General features: G+C 38.7%; 1 protein-coding gene across 6 annotated transcripts in view; it reads right to left on the bottom strand.

The window, feature by feature from the left end:
- Positions 1 to 16,137, bottom strand: part of PLCB4 (phospholipase C beta 4) — a 454,299-nt gene that overhangs the window by 179,858 nt on the left and 258,304 nt on the right. For 5 of the 6 annotated variants that reach the window (XM_061125930.1, XM_061125929.1, XM_061125928.1 and 2 more), the window contains one exon: positions 205 to 303. In XM_061125930.1, the coding sequence (XP_060981913.1) occupies positions 205 to 288 (84 nt within the window). In that variant the 5' untranslated portion in view covers positions 289 to 303. Of the gene's footprint in view, positions 1 to 204; positions 304 to 10,530; positions 10,657 to 16,137 lie in introns of all 6 variants that reach the window. The other variant, XM_061125931.1, reaches the window with a different exon arrangement.

The raw sequence follows: 16,137 nt of genomic DNA, 5'->3' as shown, positions 1-16,137 counted from the left end.
AGCTGGCGCAGAGAAAGTGCTCAATAAATTATAGTATTATTATCATTATTATATCTCACAACTTTGACTCTTTCCAACTATTCCAACTTATAAATCTCCAAGAGGTTCTTACTTATGTCAAATACTATTTACTCAATACTGTAATTAAATTAAAATGAAAAAATCATAATGTTTTGAGAGAAAAGATTGATAACACTCCTTTACCTCTTCATATCTGTCAAAAACTGCTCCTTCTTGCAAAAAGGAAGGAACTTCCTTCTGCCAATTAAATTCATAAGGTTTGGCCATGATTAGAGTCAAGACCTAAAAATGAAAAAGAATATATAATGAGTGTACACAATTAAAAAAAACAAGTACAGAGCAAAGGTTAATCACTTGATATTTATGTGTTTGCAAAAGCTTTGCTTCATATACACAGACTAAGTCCATTAATTGACTTTTGTGTTTTTTCCCTTCTTCTCTTCATCTGACCCTGAATCCCCTTGTCCTGGTTGCTACACCTAAAGAAATAATATGAAGAAATAACAGAGGTGATCATTTGGGAGGCTTCCCCCTTCCTCTTCAAATCCTATAAAGTAATTTTATACATAAAATCTGAAGTCTTTGGATGAAAAACACACACACACCTAAACCTATACATAGGATAGGTAGGCTGCAAAGAGTGAGTGGTTCTATAAGCCTGCACTAGACTGTTATGCCCTCTTTCCCCATATCTTTTATCTGCTTTCTTTATAAAGGGGGATCATATTTATTTATTCTATTTTTTCCCTCTTGTCATTTGCAAGTTTTATTTTTCATTTTAAATTTTCTATTATGAAAATTCTTAAATTTTTAACACTCATAGATCTTCTATTCTGCCAATATCTGGAATTTAAAATATCCCACACCCTAAAATGTTTTTTATTTCCCTTCATTCCATATTTCCTTCCCTCTAGCACCTCCTATATAGATATAACCCTGGATTTTGATGCTAGATTATAACCTCCTTATCATTTTCTTTTCTTTTCTTTTTCTTTTGTGGAGAATGGAAACAAGGTTCAAAGACCACCTAATAGAAGCATTTAAACATTTCTGAAATCTGACATTTGTGACCTCAATACGAAAAAAATCGAGTGATGCAGGAGGTATAAAGGGTAGTGGAAGATACATACAACTAAATATATCTTCAGGTGAAAATAATCTGAAAGATTCAATGTACTATATATTCTGTCAAGAAGAAAAAAAAAACTTAGAAATAGGAGATATGGGAAGTAAGGTTGGAAGGGAGAAAGAAAGAAGAAAGTTTAAAAAAAGAGACAGAGTTTACTCTTGAGTCTTATGTCTCATACAAAAAGAAAAAATGAAAATATAAAAAAAAGATAAAGAAATTACAATGTAGCATCCAAACCTCAGATTACACTGACACAAGAGGTGCTAGAGGGAAGGAAATATGGAACAAAGGGTGACAGAAGTATTTTAGGGTGTGAAATAGAGGTAGTTAAAATTCTAGATATTAGCAGAAAAATATAAGATCAACTATTAGTGTTAAAAATTTAAGAATTTTCCTAACAGAAAATTTAAAATGCAAAGTATGACTTCCAAGTTATTAAGAGGGAAAAACAGAAAAAAGAAATGTGAGTCTCCATTAAAAAGATAAAAGATGTGGGAAAGAAAGGGGGGAAAAGAACACACAATAACCAGGAAACACAAAGTTAAATGACAGCATATTACTAATTCTCATCAATATGAATATGCTAAATTCATTTATAAAAGAAAGAGGCTTTCAAATTAGGAAGCATTATAGTCATTTACCAGAAATATTTATGAAATGAAAGCTATATAGGAACTTAAAAATGAAGGAAGGAAAGGAAGATATAACAGACAAAGTTTAGGAAGGGAACAGCTGTAATAATGTTAGACAAAATACACTTCAAGGAAAAAAAGAGAGACAATAAGAAGTCACATGAAGAGAAGGGGTGATAAAAATTATTTAAAAGTTATTAGTATTAAACATGTGACCACAGAGCATCAACATATCTATTGAAAAACTGAAAATACAAAGAAAAACTGGCAAAGTCACAAACAGATAACAATTCTCAGAAATTAATGGAAGACTATTGAGGATCTGGCTATCACATATAGAAATTTAACAACACAACTTAAATGACTCAGTCAGTCAGTCAATTCAGACGCTCAGCCAGGTCCAACTCTTTGCAACCCCAGGGACCGAAGCACGCCTGTCCATCACCAACTCCCGGAGTTTACTCAAACTCATGTCCATTGAGTCGGTGATACCAACCAAACATTTCATCCTCTGTTGTTCCCTTCTCCTCCCACCTTCAATCTTTCCCAGCATCAGAGCTTTTCAAATGAGTCAGTTCTTCACATCAGGTGGCCAAAGTATTACAGCTTCAATTCAGCTTCATCATCAGTCCTTCCAATGAATACCCAGGACTGAGGGACTGATTTCCTTTAGGATGGACTGGTTGGATCTCCTTGCTGTCCAAGGGACTCTCAAGAGTCTTCTCCAACACCACAGTTCAGAAGACCAAATCTTCGGCTCTCAGCTTTCTTTTTAGTCCAACTCTCACATCCATACATGACTATTGGAAAAACCATAGCTTTGACTAGATGGACCTTTGTTGGCAAAGTAATGTCTCTGCTTTTTAATAAGCTGTCTAGGTGGTCATAACTTTTCTTACAAGGAGCAAGCGTCTTTTAATTTCATGGCTTTAGTCACCATCTGCAGTGATTTTGGAGCCCAAAAAAATAAAGTCTGTCACTGTTTCCACTATTTCCCCATCTATTTGCCATGAAGTGATGGGACTGGATGCCATGATCTTAGTTTTCTGAATGTTGAGCTTTAAGCCAACTTTTTCACTCTCCTCTTTCACTTTCATCAAGAGGCTCTTTAGTTCTTCACTTTCTGCCATAAGGGTGGTGTCATCTGCATATCTGAGGTTATTGATATTTCTCCTGGCAATCTTGATTCCAGCTTCTGCTTCATCCAGCCCAGCATTTCTCATGATATATTCTGCATATAAGTTAAACAAGCAGGGTGACAATATACAGCCTTGACATACTCCTTTCGCGATTTGGCATCAGTCTGTTGTTCCATTTTTAGTTCTAACTGCTGCTTCTTGATCTGCTTTACAGATTTCTCAGGAGGCAGGTCAGGTGGTCTGGTATTCCCAACTCCTTCAGAATTTCCCACAGGTTGTTGTGATCCATACAGTCAAAGGCTTTGACATATTCAAAAAAGCAGAATTAGATATTTTTCTGGAACTCTCTTGCTTTTTTGATGATCTGATAGATGTTGGCAATTTGATCTCTGGTTCCTCTGCCTTTTCTAAATCCAGCTTTGAACATCTGGAATCTCATGGTTCACATACTGTTGAAGGCTGGCTTGGAGAATTTTGAGCATTAATGCATTACTTAGCTGGTATGTGAGATGAGTGCAATTGTGTGGTAGTTTGAGCATTCTTTAGCATTGTCTTTCTTAGGGATTGGAATGAAAACAGACCTTTTTCAGTCCTGTGGCCACTGCTGAGTTTTCCATATTTGTTGGCATATTGAGTGTGGCACTTTCGCAGCATCATCTTTTAGGATCTGAAATAGCTCAACTGGAATTCCATCACCCCCACTAGCTTTATTCCTGATGATGCTTCTTAAGGCCCACTTGACTTTGCATTCCAGGATGTCTGGCTCTAGGTGAGTGATCACACCATTGTGATTATCTGGGTTGTGATGATCTTTTTGTATAATTCTGTGTATTTTTGCCACTTCTTCTTAATATCTTCTCCTTCCCTTAGGTCTATACCATTTCTGTCCTTTATTGTTCCTATCTTTACATTAAATATTCCCTTGGTATCTCTAATTTTCTTGAAGAGATCTCTAGTCTTTCCCATTCTATTGTTTTCCTCTATTTTTTTTTTTTGCATTTATCACTGAGGAAGGCTTTCTTATCTCTCCTTGCTATTCTTTGGAACTCTGCATTCAAATAGGTATATCTTTCCTTTTCTCTTTCGTCTTTTGCTTCTCTTCTTTTCATAGCTGTTTGTAAAGCCTCCTCAGGCAATCGTTTTGCCTTTTAGCATTTCTTTTTCTTGGGGATGGTCTTGATCACTGCCTCCTGTACAATGTCCCAAACCTCTGTCCATAGTTCTTCAGGCACTCTATCAGATCTAATCCCTTGAATCTTGTGACTTCCTCTGTACAATTGAAAGGAATTTCATTTAGATCATACTTGAATGGTCTAGTGGTTTTTCTTACTTTCTTCAATTTAAGTCTGAATTTAGCAATAAGGAGTTCATGATCTGAGCCACAGTCAGCTTCCGGTCTTGTTTTTGTTGACTGTATAGAGATTCTCTTCTTTGGCTGCAAAGACTATAATCAATCTGATTTCGGTATTGACCATCTGGTGATGTCCATATGTAGAGTCTTCTCTGGTGTTGTTGAAAGAGGGTATTTGCTATGACCAGTGCGTTTTCTTGGCAAAACTCTGTTAGTCTTTGCCCTGTTTCATTCTGTACTCCATGGCCAAATTTGCCTGTTACTCTAGGTATTTCTTGACTTCCTACTTTTGCATTCTAGTCCCCTATAATGAAAAGGACATCTTTTTTGGGTGTGAGTTCTATAAGGTCTTGTAGCTCTTCAGAGAACTGTTCAACTTCAACTTATTCATTCAACTTCATTACTGGTTGGGACATAGACTTGGATTACTGTGATATTGAATGGTTTGCTTTGGAAACGAACAGAGATCATTCTGTCATTTTTGAGATTGCACCCAAGTACTGCATTTCAGACTCCTGTTGACTATGATGGCAATTCCATTTCTTACAAGGGATTCTTTCCTATAGTAGTAGATATAATGGTCATCTGAGTTAAATTCGCCCTTTACAGTCCATTTTAGTTTGCTGATTCCTACAATTCCAATGTTCACTCTTGATATCTCCTGTTTGACCACTTCCAATTTGCCTTGATTCATGGACCTAACATTCCAGGTTCCTATGCAATATTGCTCTTTCCTGCATCAGACTTACTTCCATCACCAGTCACATCCATAACTGGTTGTTGTTTTTGCTTTCGCTCCATCTCCTCATTCTTTCTGGAGTTATTTCTCCTCTGATCTCCAGTAGCACACTGGGCACCTGCCGACCTAGGGAGTCCATCTTTCAGTGTCATACCTGTTTGCCTTTTCATGCTGTTCCTGGGGTTCTCAAGACAAGAATACTGAAGTGGTTTGCCATTACCTTCTCCAATGGACCATGTTTTGTCAGAACTCTCCACCATGACCTGTCTGTCTTGGGTGGCCCTACAGGGCACAACTCAGTTTCATTGAGTTAGATAGGGCTGTGGTCCATGTGATCAGATTGGTTAGGTTTCTGTGATTGTGGTCTTCAATCTGTCTGCCCTCTGATGGAGAAGGATAAGAAGCTTATGGAAGCTTCCTGATGAAGCTTACATAAGGTAAATATATTTAAATAATTTAATATGTTACTTAATGCATTTAGCCTCATACCCATATATATCTTTACTTTATTCTCTCTTTGTACCCAACTACCCCACACATATAACAATATAACCATGATCAGGCCACAGAGAAAAATCTCAGTATTTTTCATGAGTTAGTATGGTACTGGCACAAAGACAGAAATATAGGTCAATGGAACAGAATAGAAAGCCCAGAGATAAATCCACAAACCTATGGACATCTTATCTTCGACAAAGGAGGCAAGGATATACAAGGGAAAAAAGACAACCTCTTTTACAAGTGGTGCTGGAAAAACTGGTCAACCACTTGTAAAAGAATGAAACTAGAACATCTTCTAATACCATACACAAAAATAAACTCAAAATGGATTAAAGATCTAAATGTAAGGCCAGAAACTATAAAACTCCTAGAGGAGAACATAGGAAAAACACTCTCTGACATGAATCACAGCAGGATCCTCTATGACCCACCACCCAGAATATTGGAAATAAAACAAAAATAAACAAATGGGACCTAATAAAACTTAAAAGCTTTTGCACAACAAAGGAAACTATACTCAAGGTGAAAAGACAGCCTTCAGAATGGGAGAAAATAATAGCAAATGAAGCAACAAAGGATTAATCTCAAAAATATACAAGCAACTCCTGCAGCTCAATTCCAGAAAAATAAATGACCCAATCAAAAAATGGGCCAAAGAACTAAACAGACATTTCTCCAAAGAAGACATACAGATGGCTAACAAACACATGAAAAGATGCTCAACATCACTCATTATCAGAGAAATGCAAATCAAAACCACAATGAGGTACCATTACACGCCAGTCAGGATGGCTGCTATCCAAAAGTCTACAAGCAATAAATGCTGGAGAGGGTGTGGAGAAAAGGGAACCCTCTTACACTGTTGGGGGGAATGCAAACTAGTACAGCCACTATGGAGAACAGTGTGGAGATTCCTTAAAAAACTGGAAATAGAACTGCCATAAGACCCAGCAATCCCACTCCTGGGCATACACACTGAGGAAACTAGATCTGAAAGAGACACGTGCACCCCAATGTTCATCGCAGCACTGTTTATAATAGCCAGGACATGGAAGCAACCTAGATGCCCATCAGCAGACGAATGGATAAGAAAGCTGTGGTACATATACACCATGGAATATTACTCAGCCATTAAAAAGAATACATTTGAATCAGTTCTAATGAGATGGATGAAAATGGAGCCCATTATACAGAGTGAAATAAGCCAGAAAGATAAACACCAATAGAGTATACTAAGCATATATATGGAATTTAAAAAGATGGTAATGATAACCCTATATGCAAGACAGAAAATGAGACACAGATGTACAGAATAGACTTTTAGACTCTGTGGGAGAAGGCGAGAGTGGGATGTCCTGAGAGAACAGCATTGAAACAAGTATACTATCAAGGGTGAAACAGATCACCAGCCCAGGTTGGATACATGAGACAAGTGCTCAGGGCTGCTGCCAGAGGGATGGGATGGAGAGGGAGGCGGGAGGGGGGATCGGGATGGGGAACAGATGTAAATCCATGGCTGATTCATGTCAATGTATGGCAAAAACCACTACAATATTGTAAAGTAATTAGCCTCCAACTAATAAAAATAAATGAAAAAAAAAAGAAATTACAGATTGCAAAGACACATTTTATAGAAACTTGCCTCCAGTCTCCTTGCTGGTAAACCTGGAATTAAAGCTCTAGTTCTGTCTAGAAAAGAAAAGAAATTACAGTGGCCATGCTTAATGACCACAATTCATTATAGCTTAATGCCAAGTGAAGTTGCTCAGAGGTGTCCGACTTTTTGCGACCCCATGGACTGTAGCCTACCAGGCTCCTCTGTCCATGGGATTTTCCAAGCAAGAATACTAGAGTGGGTTGCCATTTCCTTCTCCAGGAGATCTTCCTGACCCAGGATTGGACCCAGGTCTCCTGCATTGTAGGCAGACACTTTAGTATCTGAGCCACCAGGGAAGTCAGTGACAGAGAGTGTAAAGTCTACACACAGAGGAATTAAACATAAACCTACACACACACTTAGGAACAATTCTTGAGTTAAACCATGTAGTCAAAGCAGAAATTATTAACTTCTTAGAAACAAAAGATGGGAATTGTTCACTCACGAAGTCATGTCCAACTCTTCATGTTCCTTGTTCTCCTTCCTACCCAACCCCTTTCTCTGTCACTTGCCAGACTTGATCTAATATATGCATATTCAGAAAATAAGTCACTTTTACTGATCATTGTTTTATTTTCAAGCTATGTATTACATACCTAGGTTGTGATGTGAGTGACAGAGAGAGGGACGAGGGTTGGAAGGAGGATGAGGAAGAACCATAAACTCAACGATGTCCATGATGGCCAGTGGAGTATAAATACAAAGAGAAGGTGAACACAGTGAGAGGTGCTATGTGTAACTTTAACCAAAATATTTAAAAACGTAAAGTGGATGTTTCTCAAAGTTAAAATAAATTTGGCTCAACAAATGAGCAGAACACTTAAACACACCAGTGATTTTGGAAGAAACTGAAAAAAAAAATAGCAAAAGATTAGGCCCAGATGGCTTTACAGGTGAGTTCTACCAATATTCAAGGAAAAGGTAATCCTGGGTACCTATGTTTTTCCAGGATAGTTAAAAAAAAAAGTAGAAGTGCTACCTGACTCATTTCCCAGGTCTCTTATCAGACCCTGAGAATGATATCACAAACATTAATAAGAAACCAACCAACCCTAAAGCACATTCTCACAGATAAAAACCTCTAGCAAAATATGAGCCAGTCTATTCCAGAAAGTTATTGAAAGAAAAATTCAGGATCTTTCCACAGGATCTTTAACACATCACATTGATGTGTTAAAAAGTCTCATACAGGCACACATAAGAAGAAGATGTGAAGTTGAATGTGACAAGTCTCTAATACATACCATTAAATGAAAACCATATTTTTGTAGGAAGCCATGTAATGATATGAAATAGGACCAGTGTGACAACATTTACCTAAATACACAGCTACAGTGAACAGTGTAGTGCCATTTATGTAAAAACATACACACACACAAAACAAAATTATATACTTCTTTGGGTATATATACATATGTTATTAATAAGTTTGGAAAGAACCTTCCAAATTTATGACTCTGCTTACTTCTGGGGAGGGAACAAAGGTTGGGGCTGAAAAACCAAGGTATCTTTCATGTTATCTCTATGTTGGAATTTTATTTATTATAAGAATATGTTCCTTTGGCAAATAAAAAGGAAAACAAATTCTAAAAAGGAAAAAAAAAAAAAGTGGAAATCATACAGAGAGGTAGATACATGATTCTTTAGCCCGGAATAATTGAAAGCAGACAAAGAGCCATTTTAAGGCAGTTTCTTCACAACAGCAACCGTTGCTGTTTGAAGGAGGAGCTAGCCCATTACGTATTACTGACATGGCTGAAGACTGATAGAAGCGTGAAGGGCATGCTAACCAGCCCAGATGAAGTGAGAAGCTTCCTATGGAAGGCCAAGGCAGACAAGCCACATCACATTTGGTGGGAGAAGACAGTCCATCTGTGAGGGGGGGCGGGTCCATGTGTGTCTCTCCCACAGTGACTGTCACTGGTCTCTTCTTCTCTTTTACGTCTCTGTTCCTCCTCACTTGCCTCTCTCTGTGTCTTTCCATGCCCATTTTTCAGAGTCGACTCACACAGCCCCTTCATCCAAGGCAGCGTGGACGCAAGCTTCTAGTGTAATGGTGTGTGTTCCTGCCTTTCACATCCTGAAACAGGTCTGCAGAGAGAAACAGACCTGCAGACCCCCTCAGGCTGTCGTGGGTGTGTTGTTCAGTGACCTATAATAAGATGAGTTAACTACAGGGACCTAAGTATCAGCATTAAAGTCAGATGAAAATACAACATGGTGGCCTCCCTGGTGGGCAAGGCACCTCTCCTCTGCAAATCTTTAGGTGTTCTATGATCTCTCCACTCCTGCCAACCATTCCTTTCAATACTTCCTTTGTTTTTACTTTAAAGGGAATAGCAACAAGAAGCTTTTGATATGAAACCCTCCTACTGAAAATGAAAATGAAAAGATAGCTTTTATCAACTTACATCATCTTTCGTTGGTTTAACTCTGGTTCTCCCAGGATCTTTTCAGTAAAAGGGCACACAGCAGACATGCTCAGTGCAAATGTTTCTCTGATTTTAATACTGTCCTTACTACTTAAATATTCATGTCTACCTGGGATGCTAATTTCATTATAAAGGTCTCACTGTGTGAAGGGCATTGGTGGGGCTAATGGTAAGAGGAGGGTAATTTTGACCTTGATCTTGAAAGAGGTTAGCAGTGGAGGTAGGAGCTATTTCACTGCTTACTTTTTCAGAGCGTGCAAATTCTAAACAAAGTAAGAGGTGCTTTTGAAAAACGACACTGGAATATCCTTAATTTTCCCAATTTTAAATGAGGTTGGGGAGAGGGGGCTGCTCCTTGCACTGTCTGAAATACCTCCTTGGGCATAACTATGACCTACAGACCAGGAAACACTGACCCAACCAGTTGTGTTTAACAGCAGTTTGATCCAGATAACTGATTTTTAAAAGGGAATAAATGAAGATGTGTGTCACAGTTCAACTGACTCCACAAAAGTTAAAAGGACAAATAGCTACTTCTTTTAAAAGGCAGGGAGGGAAGAACTGACCGCTCTTTAACTATGTCCTTTGTGCAATGATCTCCAACCTCCACCCAGAGCTAACTGATATAAAACAAAACCCAAAATGCTTGTACTGCCTCCCCAAAGGACCCTCTCCTCCAATTCTCTGGTTTGCCTTGTAAGGCCTTACTGAGAAGACACTTCAAGGTTCATTGTCTCCTGGAAGAACACCACCTCACCCCCACAGAGCCCACAGGAAATGGTCCTTCATAAGGAACACGGGAAGTGAGGGAGAATTTACACAAAGGATGGGATGTGTAACTCGGTACCTTTTCCAGAGTAAACACCTTGAGCGGTACTGGAAGGAGGCCAGCGGGCCTTTAAATAGCCTCATTGTTTCTCAGTACTTACGCAACTGGGAAGGATTAGCTGTCACGCTGCTGTAGAGGAAAAACCTCCCTGGACTGCAGGGATAGGACTAGCGAGAAGGGGAGCCCCAGAAGACCTTGTTTCTGAGCAAGTGGTACAAAGCTCCATCTAAAGAAGATGATGAGAGAAGGAAAGCATCAGTGGGGAGGCCTGCCAGGGGGTTCAGGCGGGCTGTGGGAACCCAGAGGCTCAGTAGGATATGCCTACCCTTCACCCATGAAATGACCTCCCACCCCCTCATCCATTCAGCTGGGATGAACCAGGCAAGGAGAGCTGCCCCACATCTCAGATCTGCTGTCTCATCTCTTTGACTAGACCTAGAGGGTGGTCTTCAAAACTTACCAGACCACCTATCCCAGGTATACTGGCTGGATTATGGAGTCACCTCTGTTCTTTTATGGCAGTTGGGTCAAAACTTCAGCAAATCATTTTTTGTTTCTGGACCTATGTCTCATGTTCTGGTAGAGAGCAGACAGGGGATGTCCATGAAATCAGGTATATTTAAGGAAGATCCTGGGTATGTCAGGCTGAACTGTGGCCCCCAAATGACTCCTATATGCCAGCCTCTGAAACCTATAAATGTTCTTTTACGGCAAAAGAGGACTTTCCAGATGTGATTAAGTTAAGGATCTTAAGGGTGGAGGGGTTCCCATGGATCGTACATCTTCCCAGCCGGCCTGAAATGCTGTCATAAGTCCTGACAAAAGCGAAGCAGAGGGAGGTTTGACAGGGGCAGAGGGGAGGCCCTGCAACCACGGAGCCGGAGACTGGAGTGAGGCAGCCACAAGCCAAGGAGTGACGGCAGTCCCCAGGAGCTGGACAAGGAAGAGATAGATGGATTTTCCCCTTCAGCCTGCGGGGGGCGTGTCCTGCAGCACCTTGAGTTTAGACTTCTGGCCTCTAGAACTATGAAAGAATAAATTTCTGTTGCTTTCAGCCACTAGTTTGTGATAATTTTTTTAACAGCAGCCCAAGGAAACAAGTACAGTGGGCCCACTGAAACTGGGCATATTTCCTAAAAGGCTTACTTAGCAAGTTGCCAAATCAGTCTGAGGAGAAGGCACTGCTCTGCCTTGAAGAGACGAGCATTCAACATATATTTGTTCAACTGAATCAAGGGAAGTAGCATAGAACGTCATCTAGAAATGAATTCAGATAACTTCTGTTTTTCTATTCCAATGACCCTTTGAAAAGTACTTCTACAGGATATCTTTCCCCATGATCCAAATGCCCTTTAACAATTTGCACCTCAACAATAAATACAAACTTTAAATAAACCCACAGCTTCCCCCAAGTCAACCAAGACATTTTCCATTTTTGTGCTTCTATTCGTGAACAAATGAATGCATTTGTAAAAGCGTCTGCTTGCACTTGATAACATATAGCTTTCAAGTAAACAAAAATGCACTAAGGCTCAGTTACGGGTTTTCTTAAGGGAAACGTTCATCTTTTACCTTCTACCTCCAATAAAAAAGTTCCATAGAGAATTAATCCCTTCCCAATCCAGCCACATCAAGTGAAGTGAAGTCGCTCAGTCGTGTCCAACTCTGCGGCCCCATGGACTGTAGCCTACCAGGCTCCTCTGTCCATGGGATTTTCCAGGCAAGAGTACTGGAGTGGGTTGCCATTTCCTGCTCCAGGGGATCTTCCCAACCTGGGGACTGAACCCAGGTCTCCCACATTGTAGGCAGACCCTTTACTGTCTGAGCCACCAGGAAAGTCCTATCCAACAATATAAATCCCATCACACCAAATAAGCCATGGCCTTAAATGAACCCATGTTGACAACAATCAAGGCTCTTTTCCAGAACTCAAAAGGTCTCTTGAATCTGTTAAGCATATTTCAATGTCCTGCTCTTCAATCTTTAAATAAGGTAATCATTTTATTTCTAAAAATAGATGGGCAGCTACAGCAGATGATTCAGAGCCTTTAATAAATGGTCTTACTTCAAGTAAGAATTTAATTTGACACTGATATATTGCATCATTAATGACAATTTTCCTATTTGCTAAAAATATCTCTGTTTATCATCAAGCCATTAAATAACCTTTTCAAAAAGCATATAAAGGGTGCAGGACTAAGAAAATGATAATAGGCAATGCTGTTGAGGGTTGGAGGTAAGAGAATTCTTGTATAGTTTGATGAAAAACAACTTTTCATACATTTCTATAGGCTTGAAAATGTATACAAAATCTATGTACAAAAATACATTCTCCCTGTTCTGCTGTTTATGGGAGAAAAAAATTATCTTTATATGAGCAACAAATAAGCAATTGGTAAAATATACAATAGTATTTAAGTATTCTATGTCCATTAAAAATAATGCTTTCAATGAATTGTTCTTTGCTGAACAAGAGAATACTTAGAAGAGTTTCCAAAAATATTCACAAGTCTTGTCAAGCAAATACAAATGTTCTCAACATATCATTAAGCAAGCAAAAAAGCTGCTTACAAAATAGTTTGTAAGTATGATCTAAATTTTTATGTCTTATATTTTAATACATATTCCTCACACAAACAAAAAATCACACACTTCAATAGTAGAAAAAGACAAGTAAAATATACACCAAAATAAAAACAGTAGTTACATATTGCAGTGGCTGAATTTTAGGTGATTTTTATTTTCTTTAATACATTCTGTATTTTAAAATATTTAGAGTGACTATAATTTTTACATTCAAGAGGAATGTTCTTAAAAGTAAAGAGACGACTAGAAGAATCTTGTTTTTCTCACATAAGTCAATTTTCAAATAATGTCCATGTTTTCCACCATAATTTCTGGCAAGAATAAATAGCAGGAAGCAACTAATACATAAAGCTGTAAAACATCCTCCTTTTCCTTTCCAGACTGAGGATGCTAACTGCACATCACCAGTCTCACATATACCGTTATACCTGATTCTGAGGAAGGAGTTACTTAGTAATAATGACTGAAACTTGGGTATTAACTCTGGAACTTCTATGACACTTATGTTTGGAAATAAAGCAGATTATGGTGATACTGGGTTTAGTCTTTAAGGAATTCTAAACTACAAGAAACCTAAGGCCTTTACATCTATTAAATTCATCATAAAGATATAAAAACATAGAAGTAATTTCCAGGTATTTGTAAAAGACACAAATTGAATAGGAATAAGATAAAAACAGCAAATATCTGCTTTGGTCTCTATCTCCCCTGCCTCAACAATAATCATACTTACAAGACAAATGTCACTTTCTTAAAATTTAATAATCACAAAATAAATGAAAAAAATGTTAAAATGAATTGTCTTTCTCAATTAGGTGATATTGATATTTATAATTATAGCATAGGGTTCATTAAATCAGAATTTTACAAAACATGTCTAAAAGATGCTTGTTTAACTGAGATATTTAGGATCGACTTCATCTGAAGATAATTAATAGCTGTTAATATATAAATCCTTCTGTAATGACCAGGTTTTAAGGCAATTGGAATGCGATGAAGTATATAGTTTCCCAAGAGAAGAACTAATTTGTTTTAAAAGATTGGCTGTTGGTTATTTGCCTGCAGCAATTCCTTTGGAAATGTCTGTTGGGTTCATACACCAGCCCTCCAAGATCCTCCTGAACGTGTAAAGTGGCTGAAATTATGTTAAAAAGTAGTTGTTTATAACTGAGGTTCTCTGCCCTGACAGTGTCTTGCTATTCATCTCTTCTCTGTGGCTAAGTTTCTCTGAAGGACTCAGCCACAGGCCCGAGTTTAGGAGCCAACACTGATGAAGGAAAACTCCATGCAGAGTTTGCTGCAGAGGTTCAGAGCAGCAAGTGTGAGCCTTCGGAGGTGTCAGTTCCTCAATGTTTAGTAAGTCCTTGGCTTAACAACATTCTGTATGATCTTTCAGAAACATATCATGATTTTTGTGGCAGTGAATTATAGACATGTCTGCTGAAAAGATTTTGTTTGACAGGATGCAAGATAAATCAAGCTTTGTTTCCAGGTGAGAGGGAGATAAAACTTAACTGTTTTTCTCTCTGACTTCATGGAATAACACAACAGTCTTAGTAAGACTTTCTTGGTAAACATATAAAAATTCTGCAAAGTAAAGGCATCTTACTTCTTTTATGCTTATGATATAAAGAACCTCTGTTTTTACTGACTAAGGTAGTACAGCAAACAGCAGAAATTATTTTATTACTACTGAGTATTTAAGATCAACAGAGTTAACCTCAAGAGCCCTGAGAAATACAACAGTCAGTCCTGAGAAATAAGACAACTCGTCAAACCTGGGGTATATGTAAATAAGTGACTGGATTCTCCACGTCCCCACCAACCCTCTTTCAAGAGGAGAAGAATTTGTTCCTGTTTTCAAGACCAGAACTAATAGAATTTATGGTAGATGTGAGCAGTTCACCATGAATAGACACTCCCCACATCCCCTGGAGTAGCAAGCATGTGCCATGAGCCATGATGAAGTTGGGGAGTGTTCAGTCTTTCTCACTTTCACAACAAGAGTTCTGATGAGGTCTGAGGCAAGAGGAAACAAAATGACAACATGACAGATTAGGTACAGTTTTAGGTGTGAGTCATAGTTCGATTACAGAAATAATTCTCTCTCTTGAATCTTGTTTCACGGTGTTCTTAATTGACCAGCTAAGACAAAAGTCTGGGGCTTTGTCCTTGGAGAACCCAAGTGTACAGAGTGGGAACTAAGATCCCGCAGAGCTTGGGTTGACCTCTCCTTCAGCCTTAGTTTCTTCCTAACTGGAACACCCTTTGAGCGATTGATGGTAAGATTTGGATAGTCAAGGTGGGGACTCAAGTCCCCTGGGGACTCCAGCCAGGAGCATAAGGCAAAGATCAAAGGTGTTGCCCTAAGAGCTTGCCTTTGATCAGTAGTTCTCTAAGCATGGTAGCAGACATCATCTGGAATTTATTAGAAATGCAGAAATCTCAGGCCCCACCTAGATCTTTTGAATCAGAAAACCAGTTAGGAGGGCCAGGTGCAGAAATCCATGGTGTATCCAAGTGACCAGGTGGTTCTGATATTAGCTAAAGTCTGAGAACAACTGCCTTGGGTCAAGTCTTCATCAAGAGAAAAAGGGAAAAAAAAGAAAAAGGGGGAAAAGTTCTTTTGCTTTTTACCTATGGCTCAGGTCAGCTTACCAGGGAAAGAGACCAGCAAGGCATTTGGGACTTGAGCTCAAGTAAGTAATACAGACAGTTCCTTTGGCTAGAATGCATACTTCTCTCAAGAAGGCCATAGAAAATCCAGGATATGGAGTTTCTGGGTCCTGGCATGTGCTTTCCAACCAAGAGCAGAAGTAGAAAATAAAGACCTAAAATAGATGGGTAATGGCTCAACCGTTTTTTCTGAGCCTCATCCTTCAGGGTTAAGTCTGAATAAGCCAGTTAGGGTGAGAGGTGTCTTGAAGAAAGCAAATAAAGGATGACGCTACTGAACAGTCAACACAGTGTCTGTTTAATCTACAATGTAGACAATGCAGTACTTAACATGTTAGTTTAAGCATTTCCTTCTTTGGGCCCAAAGCTTTATGGTCCCTGACAACAAGAAATTGATAATACTAACATTTCTCCTAAGAACTCAGAAAGAAAAAATTGGATAAAG

The sequence above is a fragment of the Dama dama genome, chromosome 23 (assembly GCF_033118175.1).
Source record: "Dama dama isolate Ldn47 chromosome 23, ASM3311817v1, whole genome shotgun sequence".
Lineage (NCBI taxonomy): Eukaryota > Metazoa > Chordata > Mammalia > Artiodactyla > Cervidae > Dama > Dama dama.
The sequence above is the reverse complement of the archived record's forward strand: the minus strand, read 5'-3'. Positions and strand labels throughout refer to the sequence as shown.